A 26,621-nucleotide genomic window follows, 5' to 3' on the forward strand; every position below is an offset into this window, starting at 1 on the left:
ATCTACTTACTGGTAGCCTAGTCCATCCACCCTCTCCATGGAGTACCTGCTGCGTGAAGCCTCCTCAGGGCAGTTCCCACAGTCATCACCCCCCATCATGGACCCACCCCCCACATGGCCCAGTTCATTATCCATCGTTGTAACCACTTTCAGTCATTCTTTCAAGTGCCCAACTTCCTGCTGTCAGATGTGGGCGTTTGCAGGTGCTGGGCTGGGTCTGAGCCCTCTCCCTCCCCCACAGGCTGTGTCCGCCGCTGTCCCTGCTGCACCGTGGACACCACACAGGCCCCCGGGAAGGTCTGGTGGAGGCTGCGCAAGACCTGCTACCGCATCGTGGAGCACAGCTGGTTCGAGACGTTCGTCATCTTCATGATCCTGCTCAGCAGTGGCGCGCTGGTACCCTCCTGGGGGTGGAGGGTGGGCAGGGAGGCGAGGAGAGGGCGCAAGCAGAGAAAGGGCATCTCCAGCTGGAAAGCCAGGTTAGAAACAGGGGCAGAGCCCTCTGCTGAAAATGAACCCCGCCCCCAGGGCCCCAGATGAAGACCAGCTCACACACTGTCAACACCACAGCATGTATGGAGGTCAGAGCAGAAAGGGATCATGGCAGAGGTCATCTGTCCAGCCCTCCTTGTTCCACAGAGGGAAGTGACTTTCCCAGATCCCAGGGCATAGCTGGCACAGGTCTCGGGTCACCAGCCACCTGCACCTGAGCCCTGGTGACACACCCACCTGGCACGCAGCATCTGACACTCCATCAGGCTGGTTCAGTGCAGCTAACAGTGCAGGCTGACAGTCCACTGGTAGCTCCACTCGTGTCTTCTAGGGCTAGAGGCCAAGCTATGTGGTTCACACATTATCACGTTTACTCCCCATAGCAACCCTTTGTAGAAACATGAAGTAACTTACCCAAAGCCCCACCACTCACAAGCGGCAGATGTGGCATTTGAGCCCAGAGAGTCAGATTCTAAGTCCTTTGTCTTGACTTTCCATTTGTTCAATAGATCTTTACTAAGCTCTCCTTGTATCTACTGGTCCTGGGATGCGTGGAGGGGCAATAGGAGGAAGAGGCCCCAGCTCTGGCCTCAGGGACTCCTAGTCTAGTCCGGGAAACCAGATTCAGCAGGTTTGAGATAGTCAGAGATCAGCTCCAGAGAGAGGAGAACAAGAATGGAGTAGATGACTCAGAATGATGGAAGGTCAGGGGGAACTAGAACAATTAGAAAGACTCCTTAGAGGAAGCAGATAGAGCTGGACTATGGAAAACAGGGAGGTTTGGTGAGACCAGGAGGAACAGCGAGGCCCTCTGGAGATGCCCCAACTGGTTCCCAAGCACCCTACTCATCTCTCGGAGCCCTTCTAGAAGGAGATGGAAACAGCCCTGGAGAGGGTTGTGAAAGGTACTTGTGAACAGGGAGAGGGGTGATCAGGAAGGCAGAGGAAACAGAAACTTCACTAGCCCAGAAGCAGCAAGAACCCAATATTGTTGGGGAGATGAGAGCCCCATGAATGAGCAACTAACAAGGAGTGCTTTGGACTTTAGATAGGGAGAGTGAGAGGGCTACTCTGATCCTGGGCTGTTTGCCTCTAGCTGATGCTGCTGCTGCCTCCGAGACTTCCCTATAGCTCAAATGGTAAAGAATCTGCCTGCAAGGCAGGAGACCAGGGTTCGATCCCTGGGTTGGGAAGTTCCTCTGGGGAAGGGAATGGCTACCCACTCCAGGATTCTTGCCTGGAAAATTCCATGGACAGAGAAGCCTGGTGGGCTACAGCCCATGGCGTCGCAAAGAGTCAGACATGACCAAGTGACTAATGCCACCCACACACTGCCTCTATGGGGCCAGGCCATGGGGAGACACTGAGGCTGCCACTTCTAAACCTCTGGGCCTCCCATCCCCCTGTCCTGTCCTACCACTGTTCCAGAGTGGGCCTGGAGCCGCTGCTTACAGGCTACATGCTGTTTTATCATCGGCTAGAGCCAAATCTCTGTAGGCTTCAGAGAAGGAGGATTTGACAATATGTTAACGAGTTTTGTTTTTAAACAGCCACAAACAAGGGCAGCCAGAGCCACTTAATCTGAGCTGTGGAGGAAAAGCTCAGCCTGGCATAAGTGAGGAGGTGTTTTGGCAAGCAAATGGTGAATCTCATCAGGGTAGACAGCCAAGCACTGTTTAAAAAAAAAAGAAATCCACATCAATGATATATTGAGAAAAATAAGTCAGAGTGTGTTATTTAAAGTTATAAACTTGTTTAACAGAAAGCAGACTATGTATCACTTTGAAATTGCTGAAGGGAAAAAAATTTCTTTTGAGAACACAGATTTTACAGCAAAAGATAGGGAGAAAAGAAGGAACCAGGAAGAATTAAATCAGGAAACAAAATAATATGGCAAAGACAAGATCAGACATGTGTTTTACTAATAAATGTAATTGGATAAAATTCATCATTTTAAAAGGAAAGGATTCTAAGTGGATCAGGAAAAAAAAACAAAAAACTACAGCTGTGTGTTCTCAAAGTACAACCCTGAAACTCTGTGACTCAGAAATATTAAAAGTGAAATAATAAGATATAGCAGGAAAGTGTAAACAATGACAATAAAAATCAGAGTGCTTTTGTTTGTTAATGTTAAACAAGGTTGAACTCAAGGTAAAAATCTTGAGATAAAAGAAGGTCCAACCTATAATAAAAACACAACTATTATGAATATATTTATTTGGGGCACTTATATAAAGTAAAATCAGGAAAAAAGTGGCAACAGTACAATAATACAGTGAGATTTTACCTCATTTGTTTAGTACTTGGCTAATCAAGTATTAATAGAAACAATAAGACAATGAGATATCTTAAAAGATATAGTTAATAAATTTGATCTAACCTAATATGGACTGATAGATAGAGTGCCTGATGAATTGTGGAATGAGGTTCGTGACATTGTACAGGAGACAGGGATCAAGACCATCCCCATGGAAAAGAAATGCAAAAAAGCAAAATGGCTATCTGGGGAGGCCTTACAAACAGCTGTGAAAAGAAGAGAGGCAAAAAGCAAGGGAGAAAAGGAAAGCTATAAGCATCTGAATGCAGAGTTCCAAAGAATAGCAAGGAGAGATAAGAAAGCCTTTCAGCGATCAATGCAAAGAAATAGAGGAAAACAACAGAATGGGAAAGACTAGAGATCTCTTCAAGAAAATTAGAGATACCAAGGGAACATTTCATGCAAAGATGGGCTCGATAAAGGACAGAAATGGTATGGACCTAACAGAAGCAGAAGATATTAAGAAGAGGTGGCAAGAATACACAGAAGAACTGTACAAAAAAGATCTTCACGACCCAGATAATCACGATGGTGTGATCACTCATCTAGAGCCATACATCCTGGAATGTGAAGTCAAGTGAGCCTTAGAAAGCATCACTACAAACAAAGCTAGTGGAGGTGATGGAATTCCAGTTGAGCTATTTCAAATCCTGAAAGATGATGCTGTGAAAGTGCTGCACTCAATATGCCAGCAAATTTGGAGCACTCAGCAGTGGCCACAGGACTGGAAAAGGTCAGTTTTCATTCCAATCCCAAAGAAAGGCCATGCCAAAGAATGCTCAAACTACTGCACAATTGCACTCATCTCACATGCTAGTAAAGTAATGCTCAAAATACTCCAAGCCAGGCTTCAGCAATACATGAACTGTGAACTTCCTGATGTTCAAGCTGGTTTTAGAAATGGCAGAGGAGCCAGAGATCAAATTGCCAACATCTGCTGGATCATGGAAAAAGCAAGAGAGTTCCAGAAAAACATCTATTTCTGCTTTATTGACTATGTCAAAGCCTTTGACTGTGTGGAAAATTCTGAGAGAGACGGGAATACCAGACCACCTGACCCGCCTCTTGAGAAACCTGTATGCAGGTGAGGAAGCAACAGTTAGAACTGGACATGGAACAACAGACTGGTTCCAAATAGGAAAAGGAGTACGTCAAGGCTCTGTATTTTCACCCTGCTTATTTTTAACTTATATGCAGAGTACATCATGAGAAATGCTGGGCTGGATGAAGCACAAGCTGGAATCAAGATTGCCAGGAGAAATATCAATACCCTCAGATATGCAGATGACACCACCCTTATGGCAGAAAGTGAAGAGGAACTAAAAAGCCTCTTGATGAAAGTGAAAGAGGAGAGTAAAAAAGTTGGATTAAAGCTCAACATTCAGAAAGTTAAGATCATGGCATCCAGTCCCATCACTTCATGGGAAATAGATGGGGAAACAGTGCCAGACTTTATTTTTTTGGACTCCAAAATCACTGCAGATGGTGACTGCAGCCATGAAATTAAAAGACGCTTACTCCTTGGAAGAGAAGTTATGACCAACCTAGATAGCATATTGAAAAGCAGAGACATTACTTTGCCAACTAAGGTCGGTCTAGTCAAGGCTATGGTTTTTCCAGTAGTTGTGTATGGATGTGAGAGTTGGACTGTGAAGAAAGCTGAGCGCTGAAGAATTGATGCTTTTGAACTGTGGTGTTGGAGAAGACACTTGAGAGTCCCTTGGACTGCAAGGAGATCCAACCAGTCCATTCTGAAGGAGATCAGCCCTGGGATTTCTTTGGAAGGGATGATGCTAAAGCTGAAACTCCAGTACATTGGCCACCTCATGTGAAGAGTTGACTCATTGGAAAAGACTCTGATGCTGGGAGGGATTGGGGGCAGGAGGAGAAGGGGACGACAGAGGATGAGATGGCTGGATGGCATCACTGACTCGATGGATGTGAATCTGAGTGAACTCCGGGAGCTGGTGATGGACAGGGAGGCCTGGCATGCTGCAATTCATGGGGTTGCAAAGAGTCGGACACGACTGAGCGACTGAACTGAACTGAATATGGACAGGGAGGCCCAGCATGCTGCAGTCCATGGGATCACAAAGAGTTGGACACAACTGAGCAACTGAACTGAGCTGAACTGAATAACAATAATAGCTAACACTTAAATAGTACTGGCTATGTGCTAGGCTCTGTTGTAACATTTTACAAGCATTAATACATTTAGTTCGCGTGAGGTAGGTACTATATTACAGATAAGAAAACTGCTATATGTAGCAAAAATAGAAAGATTAAAAATAAACCTGTAGAAACATGAAACATATTCTTAAACTCTGGATTAAACAAAATAGTTTCATGGAGGGTTCATGGGTGTTCATTATATTATTAATAAGGCGTGCTATGATTCATGAGGTCGCAAAGAGTCGGACACGACTGAGCGACTGAACCGAAAGAAGTAAAGAAACTATTCATGAACCAAATATGGGAGTGTGTCATCAAAGATTACGATTCAACCAGTTTTGTCCTCCTGATATCTAAAAAAATAGAAAGGAAAAATAGAGGTAGAGAAAAAACTTTGACTTGGGGCAGGGGAAGAAACTAGAAAGTAACAATATTGCTAATACTTTATGTGGGATGTAGCCAAAGCTGTAATGACTAAAATTCATAGACTTAAACATTTTCTTTGTTGAATAGAAAGAATAGATTTATTAACTCAAGAAATTAGAAATATAACAACAAAATAATTGTAAAGAAAGCAAAGGAAATAATTAATAAAAACACACATTAATGAATTAGAAAATAAGTAGTAAAATTGATAAAATTCCAAAGCTGATTCCTTGAAAGATTAAAGTGATCACTAAACCACTAGCTAACTCTAATCTCTTACATCTCCAAGAGTGGATTCTTTCATATTTTCAAGGAAGAAAATAATTTAAATTCTATTTTTAAATCTTCTGAAGTATGAAAAAAGATGGAAAATCTATCAATTATTTTTATGAAAGCTAATAGTGCTGATTTTTAAAACCTTAAGTATACCAAAAGTAAAACAACACACTAGTTTTCATACTCTATACTAGTGAGTAGTGATGCAAAAATATTAAAATACATGCAAATAGGATTCAGTAAAATATTTAGAAGATTAAATGAGTCACAGCGAGGTGTATCCTAAAAAGTCAGAAGGACACCCTGTTAGGAAATCTATTTACATGAATCAGATAAAGATGAAAAGCCGTATAATTATCTCAGTGAATGCTTGATTTTTAAAACTTTGGTAAGATTAGAAATAAAATAGATTTCCTTTACTTAATGAAAAACTTAATTTCAAGTTAACTTCTACATCATCAGTAGTAGTAAGTAAAGCACTAAAAACATTTTATTAAAGTCAAGGAGAAAAAAAAGATGATTTAACTACCTTTTAGCTGTTTTTCATTATTTAATAATAACTTTGAAGTACTAGCCAGTGCAGTTAATCAAGAAAACTAAACATGCAGCATAAAAACAGGAAAATAGAAGAACTGAAGTTAATAGAATCAAGTATAAGATGAGTTTAAAATAATACAAGTATATCATTACTTGTAGATAATGATTGCTTAGAGAAAAATTTAAAACTCATTAAAAACATTATATGGCTAGTTATAAAACAAATGTACAAATAATTGTTGCTGTTGGAATAGAAACATTTAGTCACGAGCAACATTTCTCCAATAGTCCTTAGATGCCAGGCATTGTAAACATAAAATAACTGAGAATAAATATAACATGAAATGTAAAATAGATGCATGAAGAAAACTGTTAAACTTTCCTTTGGAGTGTAAAGGAAGACAAACAGATAAACACACTACAGATATGCTCCATCCTTGAGCAGAAAGACTGAATTGGTTCCTAAAACAGTCGATAAACTCAATGCAGTAATAAATTTCTAATGTTTTAAAGGGAATTTGACAAAAGGTTGTTTAAATGTATCTTAAAAATTATGAAAAGTGACCAGGAAAATTTGTGTGACGCTAATTCAGAAATAGACCAGGAGAGCAATGGAACCACACAGAAGTCGTAAGCAAATATAGAAGTGTAGTAGATTACAGTGTCGACTTCTACTCTGTGGATTTAGAGTGGGTTCTTTAATAAAGTGTTAGGACACTTGACAAGTCACTCTGGAAAAAATATTAAAATAGATAATTTACTCCTTACCAAAATATATTAGATTTTTAAAATTATGATATAAACCAATGAAACAAGAAGGAAAGAAATAGAAAGAAAAGAAAGGTCATTTTTTCCCCAGCCTTTGGAATAGGCAAGGGCTTTCTTTTTTCTTTTACTTTCTTTTACATGTGTACCTCATTATTTTTAACTTTTTGTAGTCGTTTTTAAATTAAATTTTTATTTTATATTGGAATATAGTTCATTTACAGTGTTGTGTTAGATTCAGATGTACAGTGAAGTGATTCAGTTCTAAATATACATATATCCGTATTCTTTTTCAGATTCTCTTCTCATATAGCTTATTACAGAATATTGAGTAGAGTTCCCTGTGCTATACAGCTGGTTCTTGTTGATTATCAGTTTTATATAGAATAGTATGTCCATGTTAATCCCAAACTCCTAATTGATCCAGCCCCCTACCTTTCCCTTTGGCAACCATAAGTTTGTTTTTGTGTCTAAATTTGTTTCTGTTTTGTAAATAATTCACTTGTATCATTTTGTTGTTTTTTTTTTAAAATTCCACATTTAAGTGATATCATATGATATTTGTCTTTCTCTGCCTTAACCTACTGTGATAATCTCCATGGTCCATCCATAATGCAAATGGAATTTTTATTCTTTTTTATGGCTGAGTAATATTCCATTGTATATCCGTATTCCTCTGTCAATTAAGAATTTAGGTTGTCTCCATGTCTTGGCTGTTGTAAATAGTGCTGCAGTGAATGCTGGGGAGCTTGCATCTTTTCAAATTATAGTTTTCTTCAGCTGTATGCCCAAGAGTGGAATTGTTGGATTATATAGCAGTTCTGCTTTTACTTTTTAAGTAACCTCAATACTGAATACATAGTTGTTGTACCAATTTATATTCCCACCCACAGTGTGGGAGCGTTCCTCTCCAGCATTTATTGTGTGTAGACTTTTTGGTAATGGCCATTCTAACCAGTGTGAGGTGATACTGGTTTCCTTGTGGTTTCTATTTGCGTTACTCTAATAATTAGTGATGTGGAGCATCCTTTCGTGTGCATTTTGGCCGTCTGTGTGCTTTGTTTGGAAGTGTCTATCAGTCTTCTGCCCATTTTCCTTTGGCGTGTTTGGCTTCTTGGGGGTATTGAGTTGAATGAGCTGTTTGTATATTTTGGAGATGAATCCCTTGTTGGTCACTTTGTTTGCAAATATTTTCTCGCATCCCGTGGGTTGCCTTTTTGCTTTGTTTATGGTTTCCTTTGCTGTGGAAATCCTTTTGTGTATAATTAGGTCCCATTTGTTTATTTTTGTTTTATTTTCATTACTCTAAAAGGTGGATCCAAAAATATATTGCCACAATTTATGTCGAAGAGTGTTCTGCCTATGTTTTCCTCTAAGAGTTTTAAAGCATCTGATCTTACATTTAGGCATTTAATACATTTTTAGTTTATTTTTGTGTATGGTGCTAGACAATGTTTTAAATTTCATTCTTTGACATGTAGCTGTCTGGTTTTCCCAGCATCACTTATGGAAGAGACTGTCTTTTCTCCATTGTATAGTATTGCCTCTTTTGTCATAGATTAGTTGACCACAGGTGTGTGAGCTTATTCCTGGGCTATTGATCTATATTCCTATTTTTTATGCTAGTACCGTACTGTTTTGATTTCTGTAGCTTTGCAGTGTAGCCTGGAGTCAGGGAGCTTGATTGCACCAGCTGTTTTTCTTTCTTAAGATTGCTTTGGCTAGCTGCTTCACACGTGGCAGTGTATATATATCAATGCTATGTAGGTATGTATGTCTCCCAGCTTGTTCCGCCCTTCCCTTGTCCCCACCACTACCTTTCCCACACGTCCATTCCCCACATCTGCATCTCTGTTCAGTTCAGTTCAGTTCAGTCTCTCAGTCGTGTCCGACTCTCTGCGACCCCATGAATCGCAGCACGCCAGGCCTCCCTGTCCATCACCAACTCCCGGAGTTCACTCAGACTCACGTCCATCGAGTCCGTGATGCCATCCAGCCATCTCATCCTCTGTCGTCCCCTTCTCCTCCTGCCCCCAATCCCTCCCAGCATCAGAGTCTTTTCCAATGAGTCAACTCTTCGCATGAGGTGGCCAAAGTACTGGAGTTTCAGCTTTAGCATCATTCCTTCCAAAGAAATCCCAGGGCTGATCTCTGTTACTGCCCTACAAATAGTACTGCCTTGCACCATTTTTCTAGATTCCATATATATCATTAATACAAGATATTTGTTTTTCTGATTTACTTCATTGTGTATGACAGACTCAAGGTCCATCCGCATCACTACAAGTGACGCAATTTCATTCCTTTCTCTGACTAATATTCCACTGTAGACATGGACCACATCTTTATCCATTCGCCTGTTGGTGGATGTTTAGGTTGCTTCCATGTCTTGGCTGCTGTGAACAGTGCTGCTATGAACATAGAGGGTGGATTTGCCTTTTTGAATTAGAGTTTTGTCTGGGTCTTTGCCCAGGAGTGGGATTGCTGGATCGTATGACAGTTCTATTTTTGGTTTTCTGAGGAACCTCTGCATTCTTTTCCGCAGTGGCTGCACCAACTTACAGTCCCACCAAGCATGTAGGAGGATTTCCTTTTCTCCATACTCTATCCAGCATTTGTTATTGGCACACTTTTTAATGATGGCCATTCTGATTGGCGTGAGGTAGTACCTCACTGTAGTTTTAATTTGCATTTCTCTAATAATGAGTGATGTTGAGCATCTTTTCATATATTTGTTAGCCATCTGTATGCCTTCTTTGGAAAAATGTCTATTTATGTCTTCTGCCCATTTCTCGATTGGATTGTTTGTGGGGGGAGGTTGTTGTTATTCTTGTTTATTCTCTTTTTTATAATTTCTGTATTATTTCATTTTTTTATAAAAGACATATTTTTATAATCAGAAAGAAAAATGCCTACTTTTTATCTTGAAGAATCCCCAAACCCCACCTGGGGACCTGAATTATCCTTTTGTCCCACCTACACAGACCAGGTTAACCACGTGTTGCCTGGGCAGTGCGTCCTTGGGCACTGCTGATGGCACTGGGGCCCTGGATCACTGTAGCTCACAGAGGCCCTGCAGTCACACAGGGAGGCCCAGAGCGAAAGATGGGGGCACTCCCCAGGGCCCTCAGTGACGCGTTCAGTTGCCTAGACTGGGAGCCTCAGAGCACATCCTGGGGGAGGGGCAGATAGATATCAGAAGCCTGGAGTTGGAAGAGGGCAGCGGAGGCCATCCGAGTCTCTCTTGGCCCAGGGATTTGGGTTGAGGCAGGAGTGAGGAGGTGGGAAAAGACCAACAGCTAGCTTGTTAGACACACTGACTCCCAGATTCTGAGGATTACAGAAGGTTTGACTTCATCTAGTCCTGTGTTTCCTAATCTTCGTATCTATTTTCTGCCTTCACTATTACTTCTGTGAAACTTTGCATTAGATATAAACACTCACTGGTTTTTTGTTTAAATAAATTTATTGTAAAGGGCAACTTTGAATGATTGTTGTCACTGGAAACCAATATTGTTTCCTATGAAAAGTAGGTAAATGCCCAAAGTAAAGAGAGTAAAAACACAGTGGAGGAGGACAGGGGCAGATAGATGTATGCTGTTTCTGACAATAGGCTGTGAGCTGTTTTAGAGAGACCTTAACGATGGACACACTAGCGCTGACCAGAGACTTGCTCTTCAAAGTGAAGGTGGAAGCATTCTCACTACACATTCTTCCTTGTTGTCCACACACCACATAACATCATTTCCTGACCCAGCAATGGTGCCCACGGGACTCAAAGAGCATGCCGCGAAAGCCCCTCCACTGTGCGGCCTCCTCCGCCCTGCCCTCCTGGGGGAGGGAGGCCATCAGGGATGAAGGCTCGTGCGGGCTGGGACCAGCTGGGTCAGGACGCCATGTCTGCCTTGCCCACCCTGGTCTGCAGGCCTTTGAGGACATCTACCTGGAGGAGCGGAAGACCATCAAGGTCCTGCTGGAGTACGCCGACAAGATGTTCACCTACATCTTCGTGCTGGAGATGCTCCTCAAGTGGGTGGCCTACGGCTTCAAGAAGTACTTCACCAACGCCTGGTGCTGGCTTGATTTCCTCATCGTGGACGTAAGTGTGGCCCCTGAAGGGAAGAGAGGGGAGGGGGCGCCCTTTGCCAGTGCGAGAAGGAGCTGAGGCTGAGGGATCGGAGGACAGAAGGACAGGTGGCAGGAGTTCGGCAGGCCGACGTGGAGGCTCTTGGCTGTGCTGCAAGGCAGGCAGAGAGGCAGGAGATCCGAGTCTGAGGTCACGGAGGGGAGGCAGTCAGAACCCCCAGCTGGGGACACAGGGAAATATAGGCCCTGCTCCTGGGAGAAACTGGACTCACTGTGGGGGTCAGTGCGTACAGTCCTGGCAGGGCTGTGAGCCAGGGCAGGAATGAGTTCTCGCCCTCTCAGGACCACCAGAAGCAGGCGCTGACAAGCCTGTATTACAGCCCTCACCACGCCACCTTGTAGAGTGCCCATCAGGACCGCTACACACATGGCCAGTTAAGAGCCTACATGTCTACACATGAGAGGGGGCTGTCTGTATAGGAGACGGAGTGAACCAAAGGCCAGAGGGCAGGGGCTTGGGGAAGGGGTGCTGGGCAGATGGGAGATCGTCCTGGCTCAGGTAGAAGGTACCACAGTGGGGAGGATGAGTCGGGGTGGAGTCATCTGCGAGAAGGAGGAAAGCCATGAACATGGGCTGGGTGAGGGGTTCCGGCCAGCTGCCCCGGGGCATCTGGTAGCTGGCAGGCCATGCCAGTCTCTGATGTGTCCAGAAGAGCCTGGGGTAGGAGGCTGGCATGTCCTCTGGGCACCCCGTGGGCGGATGGAATGCAGCCCCTTCCCCACAGCTCCCCAGGCCCCGGAACCTTGTTGGGTGCAAGCAGGGTGAGTTTGGGGTCTTGTGGGGCTCCTGAGTACAGTCAAATGAGAGAGTAACCAGAGGGTGATGGGGGGAGAACTGAGGCTCAGGGTGCGGGGCAGCCTTGGATCTGTGCTCCCTGAGGACACAGGGAACATGGCAAAGGTCCAAGTGAGGGCTCACTATCTGGCTGTGGCGCTTCTCCCACAACAGAACGTGGGCCAGGGTGTGCAAGCTGGGAAAAGCTTTGCAGAAGATATCCGTGGCTTCTGGGCTTGGCATCAGGTTCTGCCCACCTGCAGGGGCTCTGCTTCCTAGCGTTCCAGCTTAGGCCTGTGTTCAGTCCCTACAGCAGCCCCAGAGGCCCAAGGGGGGGACTCGACAGCCAGTGGGCCTGGCCAGGGTCAGGCCTCAGTGGAAGGTCAAGCTTGAGTGGCCCCCTGAGCTAGAGCATGCGTGCAGACACAGAGCCTCATGGGTGGGCCTCCTCACAGGAGACTCCAAGCCACCACAAGTGGCTGAAAAGATGCTAATGCTGGGGTAAGGGGTGCTGGGGTGGCAGTCAGGGAAGGGCTCTGGGTACGCTTATAGCCCGGGGCCCTCAGAGCCTCCCTGAGGTGACAGAAAGGACCATGAGGCCTTCCTACCAAGGGGCTGTGGGAAGGCCTGGGAGCCTGGCAGCTCTGCCCTGGCCCCCTCACCCACCTGTTTGTTCTTGCAGCTTCGTGGGACTGACTCCCCCAGGGCAGGCCAGACAGAGTCTGCAAAGATGTCTGGGGAAGCCCACCCTACTCCCACCCCCTGCCACTTTGGAGAACTTAGCTGAGGGCAGGCATTAGGGCCTGAAATCCCCAAGATTGGAGAATCAGCCTGTGGAGAGGAAAACTGAGGGTCGTGGCAGAGAAGGGCCTGGCCCAAGAAAAAGGAGAAGGAAGTGGTGCTGGAATCCAGCTTTCCTGATGCTGGCCATGCCCCCCCACCCCCATCCCCACACCCCACGGAAATGGTGGACTTCAGGCCTCAAGATCTGGAGAAAGGGGTTTCCATGTTCAATTCGTGCAGTTTTTAAAAACTGCCGAGCATCTCCTATATGCAGGTGCTATAGGGGATGCTGAGGACCTCAGGGAACAAAATAGACGAAGTCACTGCCTGCGTGGAGGAAGGTGCTGGGAACCAGAAACATAACACATGAGCCGGCTTTATATAATATTACACTGGTGATGGACACATGGAGGGAAAAAGTGCAAAGGGAAGGGGTTAGGAGGGCCTGGACTCAGGGAGAAGGGAAGCCCCAGATTACAACTTTAAACAAGCTGGCTAGAAATAGGCCAACTGTGGCGATGTTTGAAGGAAGTTGGGGCTAGCCAGGCAGGTGTCTGCAGAACATTCCAAGCAGAGGTTGGAGCAGCAGTGCAAAGGTCCTGTGATGGGAGAGTGCCTGGGACACTTGAGGAACCACGAGGAGAGCAGAGTGGCTGGAGCAGCGGAGAGGGGATGGGAAGTGCAGGAGTTGAGGCCAGACTGCATGGGGTAGAACGCGTGCAGCCTTTGAAAAACCATGGGCTTTTATTTAGAATGAAATGGGAGGCGCTGGAGGGCTTTGGACAGAAAAGTGACATCATCTGACTCATTATGAAAGGATCACCCTGTCCAGGGGAGGGGAAGTGGAAGCAGGGGGAAGGTTGGGGGCCATGGCAGTAATCCAGGGGAGAGATGACGGTGGCCTGGCCAGGATGGCGGCAGTGGGAGCGGTGAGAAATATTTGGACTTCTGACATATTTTGAAGGCAGAGCCAACAGGAAATCCTGATGGGTTGGATGTCGGTGTGTGAGACAGAGAGAAGGCAGGGATGATGCCAAGGCTTGTGGCTTGGGCAGCTGGAAGGATGGAGCTGCCATCAGCTGAGATCGGGTGGAAAGGCGGGGCAAGCTTGGGAAGGAACAGACAAGGGCGGCCTGCTGGGGACTAGCTGGGGAGCCTGGCCAGACCTGGTCCCTGGGACCCTGGCCTCAGCAGCAGGTCCCTGAGAGAGGCCCCTCGCCCTCTCCAGAGTGGGGACCAGCATCCTCGAGGGGTGAGTTGGGGGAGCACGGAAGTCCATCCTGGGAGTCCTTGGAGGAGGCAGCTCCTCCAAGCTCTTCTGCCCAGCCTTCTCCCAACCTGCGTTTCCAAGCCTGAGAGCAGGCTATGGGGGTCACACCTACCCCCCACTCCCCATGGCCCCTCCCCACCCCCAGGCTGCCCTCAGAGCCAGGTGGTGGTAATGGTGATAGCCGGCGAGGTCAGGCAGGAGGTCACTTCCAACGTGCGATCACTGGCCAGCAGTGACATAAGGAGGGATTGGATGCCCATGGAGCTTTAGAAGGATCAAGTTCGAGGGGCAGAAATGTCCCGGTGGGGGCAGGGCAGAGGAAGCAGAGAGCAGTCCACAGGGGCTCAGTCTGAGCCTCTCTTCCGTGAAGATGATAGAATGTTGCAAGGTTCAGCCTTGAGGAAATGCCCCAGGATGGTCTGTCTGCTCATATTCAACTCAGGATGGTCCTTCTTCCCGCGAAGAGTCTACTCTGGGGGAGGGGAGGGGCCAGCCCAAGAATCTGATTTGAAGGAAAGCGCACGGGGACCTAAAGCCACCCAGGCTTTGTGGCCCTGCTCTTCCACACTAGCAGGTGGCTTTGGAACTCCGTTTTCTCATCCGTAGAATGGGGAGATGCATTCCAAGGCCTGGGGTGAGTGGAGCTATCACAGACATGTGTGTGAAGTGCACACAGCAGGCCCTTGGTGAAGGCCTGAAAGCTGGGACACGCCTGGCCTTGGCCCCAGCCTCTTGGCCCTGGGGAAGGCTGGCCCAGCACAGGACAGCCTGTGAAGACGATCCAGCCGGAAATCATAAAGCCTGGACACGAGGAGGCTCTCTCCTGTCCAGGAGAGAGCTGAACTCTCACTGGCTGGCTCTCACTGAACCCAGCCTGAGTTCGGTGGGCCAAGAGCCCTGCCACTGGTCTCGAGGTGGCCTCGTGGCCTCACCGCCCTGTCTCCCACAGGTCTCGCTGATCAGCCTGGTGGCCAACGCCCTGGGCTTTGCTGAGATGGGCCCCATCAAGTCACTGCGGACCTTGCGTGCTCTCCGACCCCTGCGAGCCCTATCACGATTTGAGGGCATGAGGGTAAGAGGGGTGGCTCTCCTCATGGGAGCAGTGGGTGGTGGCTCCATAAAGGGGACCCCCAGACTCACTTGCTGGCCTGCTGCAAACATGTGTGAGATCTCCAGGAGGTACGGCTGGGCTTAGAGGTGCCCGGAGGTGGAGAGCTGTAAGAACCTCCCCCCAGGCCTGACGCCTCAGCCCTGTGGGCTCCACGAGGGCCAGAGAGCGCTGGACAAAGGAAAGGAAGCAAGGGCTGGACCGCGGGCGTCTCAGCTGCAGCCCAGCCCCACCAGCCCGGGGCCCCTTCAGTTTCTGCTCTCCCATGGGGCCTCGTGTCTGTGGGTGCCCTGGCTTCATGTTCCTGTCTGTGTCCCCCGCCTCCTGACAGACACAGGTTGCCCCCCCTCTATCCAGGATGGGCAGTAGGGCAGGGCTGGTGAGGATAAAGCAAGCAAGAAAGCAGCCAGTAGTCCTACCGATCAGAGAGCAGTTTGATTTGCTTAGTAAACTCTTTGGCACTATTTTCTAAGTGCAGAGAGCTCTGCCTTTTTTCCAGTCACTAAGTTTTACCGAAGAATGTGCACATTTAAGGCAAATTTAAAAGCCCACCAAGAAAAAACATTACCCGTGATATATAGCAAGAAAACAAGCCTATATGTTTGTGTGAGTATGTTCTTTGTTTTTTATTGTTTGTACGAAATGTGCACGGTTCTTTTGTGACTTTAGCAGACAGCTCTGTGTGTCTCTCACTGACCCAGAAGACGCCACTATACAGCCCCATTTGGTTGATGGTTTTGAACTTTGCCCATATCCCCAATCCATGGAGAAACAAACTGCTTATTTCCGGTGGGAAGCCATTCACAAGTGAATAATCCGACCTAAGTTAGATGCTCCCAAATGTCCTATAGGAGAGAAAACACTTGGTTCTGGGGCACGGGGACATGGGGGAGACACTAGTTACCAGGATCGCCTCTGCTGTGGCTGTTGGCCACAGAGCCAGCCAAAGACAAGTGCAAGAGCTGGTTTGCCACCCTGTTCCCATGTTCATCGCATGCTGGGCCAGGGGCACCCCCCCACTTCCTCTGCATGTGTCCGCATGACCCGTCCTGGCACCATACCCACCACAGAGCCCCATGCCAGCTCCGCCTCCAGTTTGTGTGGCAAACATGTTCCTGGCTCACAGACAGCTGGGGACTAGGTCCCTCCCTGGAGTGAAGTCCCCAGTTCTTTTTGCCAAGGATGCCTCTCCTGGGAGCTGTGAGTTTAAATGAAGAGAGCATGGGGCTGTGGCTCCACGGGGTCAGAGGGCCGCTCCCTGGAGAGGGCAGAGGCACAGTGCGCGCACACCGCCCTGCCAGCCCTGATCCCATCACAGCGTGAGGGGGCCATCAGAGCACCCTCCACTCGCCCCACCCGGAGATCCCCTGGGCACACTTTGCGGGCGAACACCCATCCATCTCAGGAGCAGCAGCCCCAAAATGAACCAGAAACTCAGCTCAGAGAGTGTGTCTCCAGAGACCCTTTCTTCCCCATCAGATTTCTGGCGTACTATGTAGCAGAGACCGTGTTGAAAGTTAAGTTTGAAGGTCATGGATTCCAGGCAGGGCTATGAAGGATAAGAAGAGGCTCTGAGCTGTGTGAGTGTGGGATGCAGAGCAGAAGGCAGGTGTGTTCTCTCTCACTGCCCACCAGAGCTTCCAGCCATGGGCTGTCCTTCCTTGGTGACAGGGAATGTTCCCCACCCCTACCCCCACAGGGACCTATACTGAGGGGGTTCAGTAGGTTTGGGGGGGCAACTTACAAAGGGTGTGCATGCTGAGCACCCCCAGAAACTGAGTCTGTTCTCTGCCCACTTGAGGTTGTGGTCAACGCCCTGGTGGGCGCCATCCCATCCATCATGAACGTCCTCCTCGTCTGCCTCATCTTCTGGCTCATCTTCAGCATCATGGGCGTGAACCTCTTCGCGGGGAAGTTTGGGAGATGCATCAACCAGACCGAGGGAGACCTGCCCCTGAACTATACCATCGTGAACAACAAGAGCGACTGTGAGTCTTTCAACGTGACTGGCGAATTGTACTGGACCAAGGTGAAAGTCAACTTTGACAACGTGGGGGCCGGGTACCTGGCCCTTCTGCAGGTGGTGAGTCCTGTGGCGGGCGGTGGGGGGACTGCCTTCCTCTCACTGGTTGACCAGCAACAGGCACCTTCCCCTGGGCTGTGGGCAGGAGGGGGAACAGCGGGGCCACTCTGGATCCTCACAATAGGGTTGTGTCGCCCAAAGACTCTCCAGAGACTTCATGTCTGTTTGGGAAGGTGCCAGGTGTTCCTTTCTAAGGAAGATGCTACACTTTCCAAATATCGCGTGGGACTCCATGCTGCCGCATTTTACCCAGCTCACTTTCACTTTTCACTTTCCTGTGTTGGAGAAGGAAATGGCAACCCACTCCAGTGTTCTTGCCTGGAGAATCCCAGGGACGGCGGAGCCTGGTGGGCTGCCGTCTGTGGGGTCGCACAGAGTCAGACACGACTGAAGCGACTGAGCAGCAGCAGCAGCAGCAGCAGCCAGCAGTCAGGTTGGCTCCTCACACTGTCAGTTTGGTGGTGCGATAGCACAGGTTGCAGATGAATGACCACAGACACCCAAGGACTGAACTGTTAGCAACACTGTGACTCTGGCCACCCCTCTGTTATACACGGCAATGATTCCTCCTGCATTGTTTAAAAGAATATATTTACTTTCATCTCTGATGTGCAAGATGTTCAAACACTCACGGCCCTACCAAAGTTTCTATTGATTTGTGAGGACGATGGCTTCAGTGACTATAACGCATAGCATACGAATAGCCTTGACAGCAGAAATTAACACGTAAAGCTGCAGCTTCTTCTTCTTGTCCCAGTGCAAAGCCCAGACACCGGTCTCTAGTGCTGAGCAGAGGGAAACTCGGCACATCCCCTCACACCTCCACTGTTGTTTTGATTGTCTAGTCGCTCAGCCGTGTCCGACTCTTTGTGACCCCATGGACTGTAGCCCACCAGGCTCCTCTGTCCATGGGATTTCCTAGGCGAGATTACTGGAGTGGGTTGCCATTACCTTCATCAGGGGATCTTCCTGACCCAGGGATCAAATCTTAGCCTCCTGCACATTTTCTGCGTTGGCAGGTAGATTCTTTACTTCTGAGCCACCAGAGAAGCAACCTCACCCATCTCTTAAATCCCAGGAGTAGCTTTCTCCAGAGTCCCTGAAATACCTCATGGGGAACAGGATTAGAGCCCAACCCAGAGAGCCTTCCCTTCTGAATGTCAACACTTGGAAGGAAAGCCCCCTGTTGTAGTCTGAGAGTTGCCTGCCATTGCAGACACAACCACACAGTGGCTAGAAAGAATTCGGTCATGGGCACCTCGTAACCTTGGGTGGTCCCCAGCAGGTCCCACCGCATCTCCAGGCCTCTCTGTGTGGGTGAGGCCCTGTGGCACAGGAAGCTGAAGCAGTTGCCTTCTCTATGGCTGCTTTGCTTTCCCCATCCACCCTCCCTGACTCCTAAAAACTCTCAGATGTGGGAAATCTGTGTAGACCAGCTTACACCCTGAAAAGAGGCTCAGGACACGATAGGATTATGCCGAGGACACAGATGAGATCCGCTAGGTAGTCAGTCTCACCATCAAGCGTGTCCCTCAGCTCTGAATCATCCTAGCAGCCCAGACTGGGGCCGTCCATGCAACTGGCGCCAGGACCCTGTCCTGTTCGGCCTCCTCTTTCCTGCCATGCCAGAACCAGCGAGTGTGGCCTCGCAAGAGCCAGTTGTTATATTTTCCGATATTTTGTGGGCCATTATTAAAAATTAGATTTATAAACTTGTAATTAACTCAACAACATTGAAACAAAATACAAACTTGCCATTGCGGCTTGTTCTCAGCTATGCTCTTGAGGTTACGCACGCCTGTTATAGTCACACCATGGAAACACTGCAATGCGGTGGTCCTGTGCCTCTCTTCCCAGCACTGAGTTCAGTAACGACACTTTGGCAACTTGAGGTTGGCCATGATGGGAATGTTTACACAGAGAAGTTGGCAAACACAGTCAGGGCTTTTTTCGTGTATAATTTTATGGTGTTTATTTTTGGCTGTGCTGGGCCTTCATCGCTGCCCGGGTTTTTCTCTAGTTGCAGCAAGCGGCAGCTCTCTCTAGCTGCCGTGTGTGGGCTTCCCATTGGCTTCTCTTGTTGCAGAGCACAACGTCTAGGGTTCAAGGGCTTCCATAGCTGTGGCTCCTGGGCTCTAGAGCACAGGTTCAGTAGCTGGGGCAAATGGGCTTAGCTGGGGCAAATGGGCTTAGCTGCTCCTCGGCATACGGGATCTTCCTGGGTCAGGAATCGGACCTGTGTCTCCTGCATTGACAGGCGAATTCTTCACCACTGAGGCACCAAGGAAGCGCAATCAGGGCTTTTATTTTTCCTTCTGGAAAGCCATTTGTTGTTAGTCATTTGCCAACACACCACTAGCAAAAGGACCCCCTTAAGTATGAGGGAACATTAGGATTCTTGAAGGACGTCCTTGGAAAGCTGTGGAGCAGAAGCCCCAAGGCTTATGACAGAGAGGACCAGGTGAGCACTGAGGCCCGCCTTAAACCAGAGCAGAGAACCCCAGTGCCCCCTCTCTGTTCCAGACACGCCTGTAGGCCTCTGTGTCAGTTTAGAATCTGAAATGAATGCAGATGTGAAGGGTAGTCTCTTGGCCAAAATCAGAATGCTAATTCCCCCATGAAATGACCTTCCTGGAGTGTCTGCTTGGCTGCTTCCCCTCCGCCTCAGCCCTGAACAAGAAGGCCTTTCCCTGACTGCCCAGCCACTTGGACACCGCTGAAAGGGTTAGCTTCTAGTGGGAGGTTACTTCCCAGTCCCATCTGTCCAGATAGGAGCCCGAAGTAGCTCCATAGATGCAGAATTAAATTTCCTTACTCTTGTCTCTTTCTTGCAGGCAACATTTAAAGGCTGGATGGACATCATGTATGCAGCTGTAGACTCCAGGGGGGTAGGTTGTCATGCTGGTCTCTCTCCTTCAATCAGTCAAGGTTCCAAGCACCCAAGGTTCCCAGCTGCTCAGCCACCACGGAAACAGGGTCTGCATCCCCAAAGGGCCAGGTCTCTTGTGTGAGCCCAGAGCTGAGCCTCTCTGGAATGCCCTTGGCTGCCCCCGGGACATGGTCGCATGGTCTTCCGGGGACGCCCCAGATTCTCAGATATCTTGTGAATGGCATTCACTGTCATTTAGTTGAACCAAAATCCTACCCCTAGAGGAGGGGGTGGGAGCAGCAGAGACCCAAAACAAGTTTCTCTGTGGTCCTGTGCCTGCCCCACATACATATACCAGCCACCATGTCACACTGGCCACTGAAGGCTGGGAGACACCCCCATATACTCAAACCTCCCAGTGGCCCAGGGGCAGGAGCCACGCAGGGACACAGCGCCAGCTCCGAGCCCAGCATGCCTGGCCTCCTCACCTGCCTCCACCCAGCCTCCTCAACTCCATCCCCGCCCGCCCCGCCCCGCACACGCACACCCTGGGCGCTGCCCTTGCTCTGACACACTCGGCCAGCCCGTCCACCGTTGCTGCCTGCCTGACCTCCCGTCTGCTTTCCCCCCAGTACGAGGAGCAGCCCCAGTGGGAGTGCAACCTCTACATGTATATCTATTTTGTCATCTTCATCATCTTCGGGTCTTTCTTCACCCTGAACCTGTTCATCGGTGTCATCATTGACAACTTCAACCAGCAGAAGAAAAAGATACGTAGAGCACAGGCCCACCAGGCTGCAGGGCAGGGCTGGGTGCCAGGCACCTGGCAGCCTCTCTGGCTCCTGGCCCCACGCCTCCTTCCTGCCGGGGACTAAGCTCCGACCGGGTTGGGGTGGGACAGGGGTGTATCCGTGATGTGGCCTGCTTAGGCCCGTAAGTGTGTAACAAGGGGCCCCACGCCTGCCCTAGTCTGAGAGAAGAGGCCCCTGAGAGGAGCTGGGGTGAGCGTTGGGACTATTCACCTGGCCCATGATCAGGGATCATGGGGGTGGGGGTGGGGAGCCACCGCACAGAGGCCTGGGTCTTCCCAGAGTTCCGTCATAGAAGCTACTACCGGGTGGCAGGCAAGCCAAGTGGGCAGAGGGAGCTTCCAGGATGGCTGAGCTGGGCAGGGGAGAGGATGGAGGTCGGGGCTGCATTTGCAAGTCCCAAAGTCAGAGAGGAGCCCAAGGTGAATGGGGAAAGGGGCCTGGAGAAGCAGGTCTGGGGTGGTGGTTGAGGGGACTCTCTGATATAGGATAAGGCATGCTTTTCTCCCCCAGGAGAGGTAGTGAGGAGAAGGGCCACCCTGGCACCCTCACCAAGGAGGCTAGATCCCTGAGAACCCCCAGATGAGGCTGGTGCCTGTGTCTCTGCACTTAGGGGGCCAGGACATCTTCATGACAGAGGAGCAGAAGAAATACTACAATGCCATGAAGAAGCTGGGCTCCAAGAAGCCCCAGAAGCCCATCCCACGGCCCCTGGTGAGCAAGGCTCTCGATTCGGTGGGCATGGGGAAGATCTGCCCGAAGGGGCCCCTGGGAAGCCCCCACGCCACAAGACCAGCTATCGGGGCCTCTTCACAGTCTTTTGGTGCCGCCTGGGGCCCTTGGCCTGTCCAGGGAAGGAGGGACCTCCAATCATGTACAGGGGCCTCAGTCTCATGGAGGTACAGGAGAAGGCATGAGACAGCCTGGGAGCCCAGGGATGATCCCCTCCCACAGGAGCTTCTGAGTGAGGCCCCTCTTCCCCTACAGCACTTCAGGCTTTCCCCAGGGAGGGCTGGGCAGCCCCGTGTGTAACCTCATCCTTGTAACTCCCTGAGCCGTAGAATCCCCAGGTGGGTGGGGCCTGGGGGGGCTTCTGGGTTCTCTGCTAGGCTGACTCCCTTGGCCACATCAGGCCAACACATACGTGTGTGTGTGTGTGTGTGTGTGTCTGTGTGTGTGTGTCTGTGTGTGTGTGTCTGTGTGTGTCTGTGTGTGTCTGTGTGTGTGTCTGTGTATGTGTCTCTGTGTGTGTGTGTGTCTGTGTGTGTGTGTGTGCGTGTGTATGTGTGTACTGGAGCAGGATGGGGGCAATACTTAGGTAACTCAGTTGAAAGTGTTAGTCACTCAGTCATGCCCGACTCCTTGTGACCCTGCAGACTGTAGCCCACCAGGCTCCTCCGTCCATGGGATTCTCCAGGCAAGAATACTGGAGTGGGCTGCCATTTCCTCCTCCAGGGGATCTTCCTGACCCAGGGATCAAACCCAGGTCTCCTGCATAGCAGGCAGATTCTTTACCAGCTGAGCCACCAGGGAAGCCTAGATTATGCAGGTGATGGTACTTAAATCATTAACTTGTAAGGGGCAGCCCCAGTTTTTGCATCCAATTCATCCATGTCATCTGACTCTTTCCTGTTCTCCATGCTCTGGTCTAGGTTAGGAGTATGTGTGTGTTTTCAATTATTTATAATCATCTCTTTTCCCCAGAATGGGGCTCCCCTGATGGATCAGGCAGAAGAATCTGCCTGCAATGCAGGAGACTGGGGTTCAACCCCTGGGTTGGGAATATCCCCTGGAGAAGAGTGTGGCAACCCACTCCAGTAGTCTTGCCTAGAGAATCCCATGGACAGAGGAGCTTGGCAGGCTACAGTCCATGAGGTCACAAAGAGTCAGACATGACTGAGTGACTTACACTTTCCCCAAAATAATCTGAAAATTCAAGACACACATAAATACAGTTTCAATGGAAAAAATAAATTCCACAGAAAGAATGGAGAAATTTTGTTAACCTGAGGGCTGAGACAGTTTCTAGAGCTGAACTTTAGATCTGACCTTGAGCCTTCAGACAGTGGGAACAAAAAGAAAAGCTTGATGAACAATGGGCTGAGGAAACTTGGGGTAAGAGAAGTCCTTTCCTGAAGTGCCATGAGAGATGGTGTCTGGGACAAGGAGCACGGGGCTGGGCCTGGAAGCCCAGGGAGCTTTCAGCAGGGAGCCAGGCTGTCCAGCACCCTGCCTTTTTCCTCTCCCCGTGATAGTCTGTGAGCATTGGACTGTCCAGAGGGTGGAGTAGGAGGGTGGGTGGTCTGGACTGAGCGGCAGCAAAGTAGGCCTGCCAGCCTGCCTGCGGCCCCTGCTGAGCCCTTCCTTTGCCCTTCCTTTCAGAACAAGTACCAGGGCTTCATATTCGACGTTGTGACCAAGCAAGCCTTCGACGTCTCCATCATGTTTCTCATCTGCTTGAACATGGTGACTATGATGGTGGAGACAGACGACCAGAGCCCCGAGAAGGTCAACATCTTGGCCAAGATCAACCTGCTGTTTGTAGGCATCTTCACAGCCGAGTGTATCTTCAAGATGGTTGCCCTGCGCCACTACTACTTCACCAACAGCTGGAATATCTTCGACTTCGTGGTTGTCATCCTCTCCATCGTGGGTGGGTATGCAAGTCAGCTGGGCAGAGAAGGCCTCCCCCGGCCAGGCATCTCCCTCTCCCCCAGCCCCTGATCTGTGCTCCATGCCAGTACACCAGCTCCCTGCATTCTTTGCTCCCTACAGTCCTTCCTACCCCCACCCCCCACAATCACACACACACATCTGGGAAGGCCACTCGGGCCAGGGGGCCAGCTTGGTAGAGGACCCAACACCCCCTCCTGGTCCCACCCTCCCTGAGACCCTGGAACACAGCTCTCTGTTTGGAGAACTTGAAGGGTGAGTCTAGGAAAGGGAATGGGGCCTGTGGGGGTTCCCTGCCTTCCCAAGGGAAAGCCTTCAAGCCCAAGGAAGAGTCTCCAGAGTTTGGAGGCAGGTGGCCCTCTAAAGTAGACGTTAACCCTGGAGATAGACCTTCTGGAGTTGAGAATTGCCACCTGGCCACCCTGGTGTGTGCCAGGCTTCTTCAGACATCGCTTGCCTCATGCAATTCACCTTATAAAGTCAGCACCAAGGCAGGGAAATCGTTCAACTAGGGAGAAGCTGAGATAGGAATCACACATAGTCTACTCAGGCTGATACAACAAAAAGAGCAGACTGGGTAGCTCATAAACAACAGAAATCTACTTCTCACAGATCTGGATGCTGGAAGTCCAAGAGGAAAGCACCAGCATGATCAGGTTTTCTGCTGAGGGTCCTTTTCCTGGTTCATAACCCACACCTTTTTGCTGTGTCCTCAAAAACTGGAAGAGGCTAGGGAACTCCCTGAACCTCTTCTATAAGGGCACTAAGCCCATTCATTCGGGCTCCACCCTCATGAAATTAAGCCCCTCCCAAGGCCCCACCTTGGGGAAGAGAAAGCAATGGCACCCCACTCCAGTACTCTTGCCTGGAAAATCCCATGGATGGAGCCTGGTGGGCTGCAGTCCATGGGGTCGCTAGGAGTCGGACACAACTGAGCGACTTCACTTTCACTTTTCACTTTCATGCATTGGAGAAAGAAATGGCAACCCACTCCAGTGTTCTTGCCTGGAGAATCCCAGGGGCAGGGGAGCCTGGTGGGATGCCGTCTATGGGGTCGCACAGAGTCGGACACGACTGAAGTGACTTAGCAGCAAGGCCCCACCTCCCAATACCATCATCTTTGAGGGGGGGAATTTCAACATACGAATTTAGGAGGAGGCAGAAACACTGAGAACAGAGCACACGCCCGTATCTGTTTGACCTCAGAGCCCAAATTCCTTCTTTAAAGAACAGTTTATTAAGATATACTTTACATAACACAAAACCCACCCTTTCAAGTGTACAATTCAGTACTTTTAAGTATATTCACATGCCTGTGCAACCATCATTATGCTCTAAGTTTAGAATATTTTCCTTACCCCAAAAGAGACTCTGCACCCACTGAGCTCACCAGTTTCCCTCTCCCTACCTTCTGGCAGCTCAGCTGGTAAAGAATCCGCCTGCAATGCAGGAGACCCCAGTTCGATTCTTGTGTTGGGAAGATCCACTGGAGAAGGGATAGGCTACCCACTCTAATATTCTTGGACTTCCCGTGTGGCTCAGCTGGTAAAGAATCTGCCCACAATGCAGGAGACCTGGGTTCAGTCCCTGGGTTGTGAAGATCCCCTGGAGAAGGGAAAGGCCGCCCACTCCAGTATTCTGGCCAGGAGAATTCCATGGACTATACAGTGCTGGACATGACTGAGCAACTTTCACAGTCACAGCCAGCCACCCCCAGGCAGCCACTAATCTAAAATTTTGAGGGACTGCCAAACTATTTTCCAAAGTGACTGCACCACGTTACAGTCCCAAATTCAGTGTAGGAGGGTTCCAGTTACTCCATATCCTCCCCAACACTTGTTCCTCTCTGTATATTTCAATTACAGCCTTGCTAATTGGTATGGAGTGACATCTCATTGAGGTTTTGCTTTGCATTTGCCTGATGACTAATGATGATGAACATCTTTTCACGTGTTTATTGGGCATTTTCCTTGGTATATCTTGGTATATAACAGGAGAAGTGTCTTGGAGGAATGTCTCTTCCAATCCTTTGCTTGATTTTTTAATTGACTTATTTGTGTTTTTGTTGAGTTGTAAGAACTCTTTATATATTCCAGAGGCCAGTCCCTTATCAGATACAAGATTTGCAGATGTTTTCTCCCGTTCTCTAGGTTTATCTTTTCACTTTCTTGATTGTCACCTCTTGGAGCACAGAGGTCTTAACTTTAAGTCCAATTTATCAGTACTTTCTTTTGTCACTTGTGTTCAGAGCCCAATCTGGACCCTGCCTGCACAGACCTCTGCCATAACTGGCTTTCATCTTTCTGCCATGTATAGCCTCTTCAGCGGCACAGAGGGAAAGACAGGGGCCAAGAGAGGGGCTGCTGTGGCTATAGTGATGCGCAGATGCTTAGAAGCTGGAAGTGGGCTCAGGAAATGCTCCAGGAGGTCTCAGGCGGGGATGAGGCTGAGACCGTGCCTGGTGGGACTAGAGAGGATCTTTTTTCTAAAGCAGGTGTCAGGAGCTGGAATGGAGCCCTGAGGGACAGTCTCAAAGATTCCAGGAAGTGTAGACCATATTCAGGAACTACTGGTCCCAGAGCTTGTGTACCAGAGAGGCAGGGTTAACAGCTCAACTTGGAGCCAGAGTGTCTGAGTCAAATCCCCACTTCTCACCGACTAGGTGGCAACTTGGATAAGTGAGCTCACCTCTCAGTTTCCTCTTCTGGAAAATGAGGATGCTAGTATCAGCTTACCTCCTCGGGTAACTGGAAGGGGTAAACGGAGGTGTCAGTTGCTCAGCCCAGGGCTCTACTGACAGTGAACGCCTGACACATTCGTGAGGGGCATTATTATTAGGTTGGTACAAAAGTAATTGCCGTTTTGGACCGTGAATTCTAAACCATTATAACTAGGCTCAAATACATCTTTATTCATCAACATAGGAGCCATTACAATCAACACATTTTTGCCAATGAGAAATAAGTGTTTATTCCTACAGCACCAAAATCCATGCCTTGGGATTCGACGAACTCTTGGATAGCATTTTCTGCCTCCTGCTGGTTGTGTGTTGGTTGTTCAGTGTGTGTTCGAGCACTGTCATGGAGAAGAACTGGGCCCTTTCTGTTGACCAGTGCTGGC

General features: G+C 49.1%; 1 protein-coding gene across 1 annotated transcript in view; it reads left to right on the plus strand.

The window, feature by feature from the left end:
• SCN5A (sodium voltage-gated channel alpha subunit 5) overlaps positions 1–26,621 on the plus strand; it is an 85,820-nt gene that overhangs the window by 56,380 nt on the left and 2,819 nt on the right. Inside the window, exons 19-26 of the mRNA XM_052649864.1 lie at positions 242–396; positions 10,911–11,084; positions 14,909–15,031; positions 16,869–17,150; positions 19,985–20,038; positions 20,652–20,793; positions 21,442–21,542; positions 23,211–23,481. Of these exons, the coding sequence (XP_052505824.1) occupies positions 242–396; positions 10,911–11,084; positions 14,909–15,031; positions 16,869–17,150; positions 19,985–20,038; positions 20,652–20,793; positions 21,442–21,542; positions 23,211–23,481 (1,302 nt within the window). The remainder of the gene's footprint in view (positions 1–241; positions 397–10,910; positions 11,085–14,908; positions 15,032–16,868; positions 17,151–19,984; positions 20,039–20,651; positions 20,794–21,441; positions 21,543–23,210; positions 23,482–26,621) is intronic.

Source organism: Budorcas taxicolor, chromosome 1, assembly GCF_023091745.1.
Source record: "Budorcas taxicolor isolate Tak-1 chromosome 1, Takin1.1, whole genome shotgun sequence".
NCBI lineage: Eukaryota > Metazoa > Chordata > Mammalia > Artiodactyla > Bovidae > Budorcas > Budorcas taxicolor.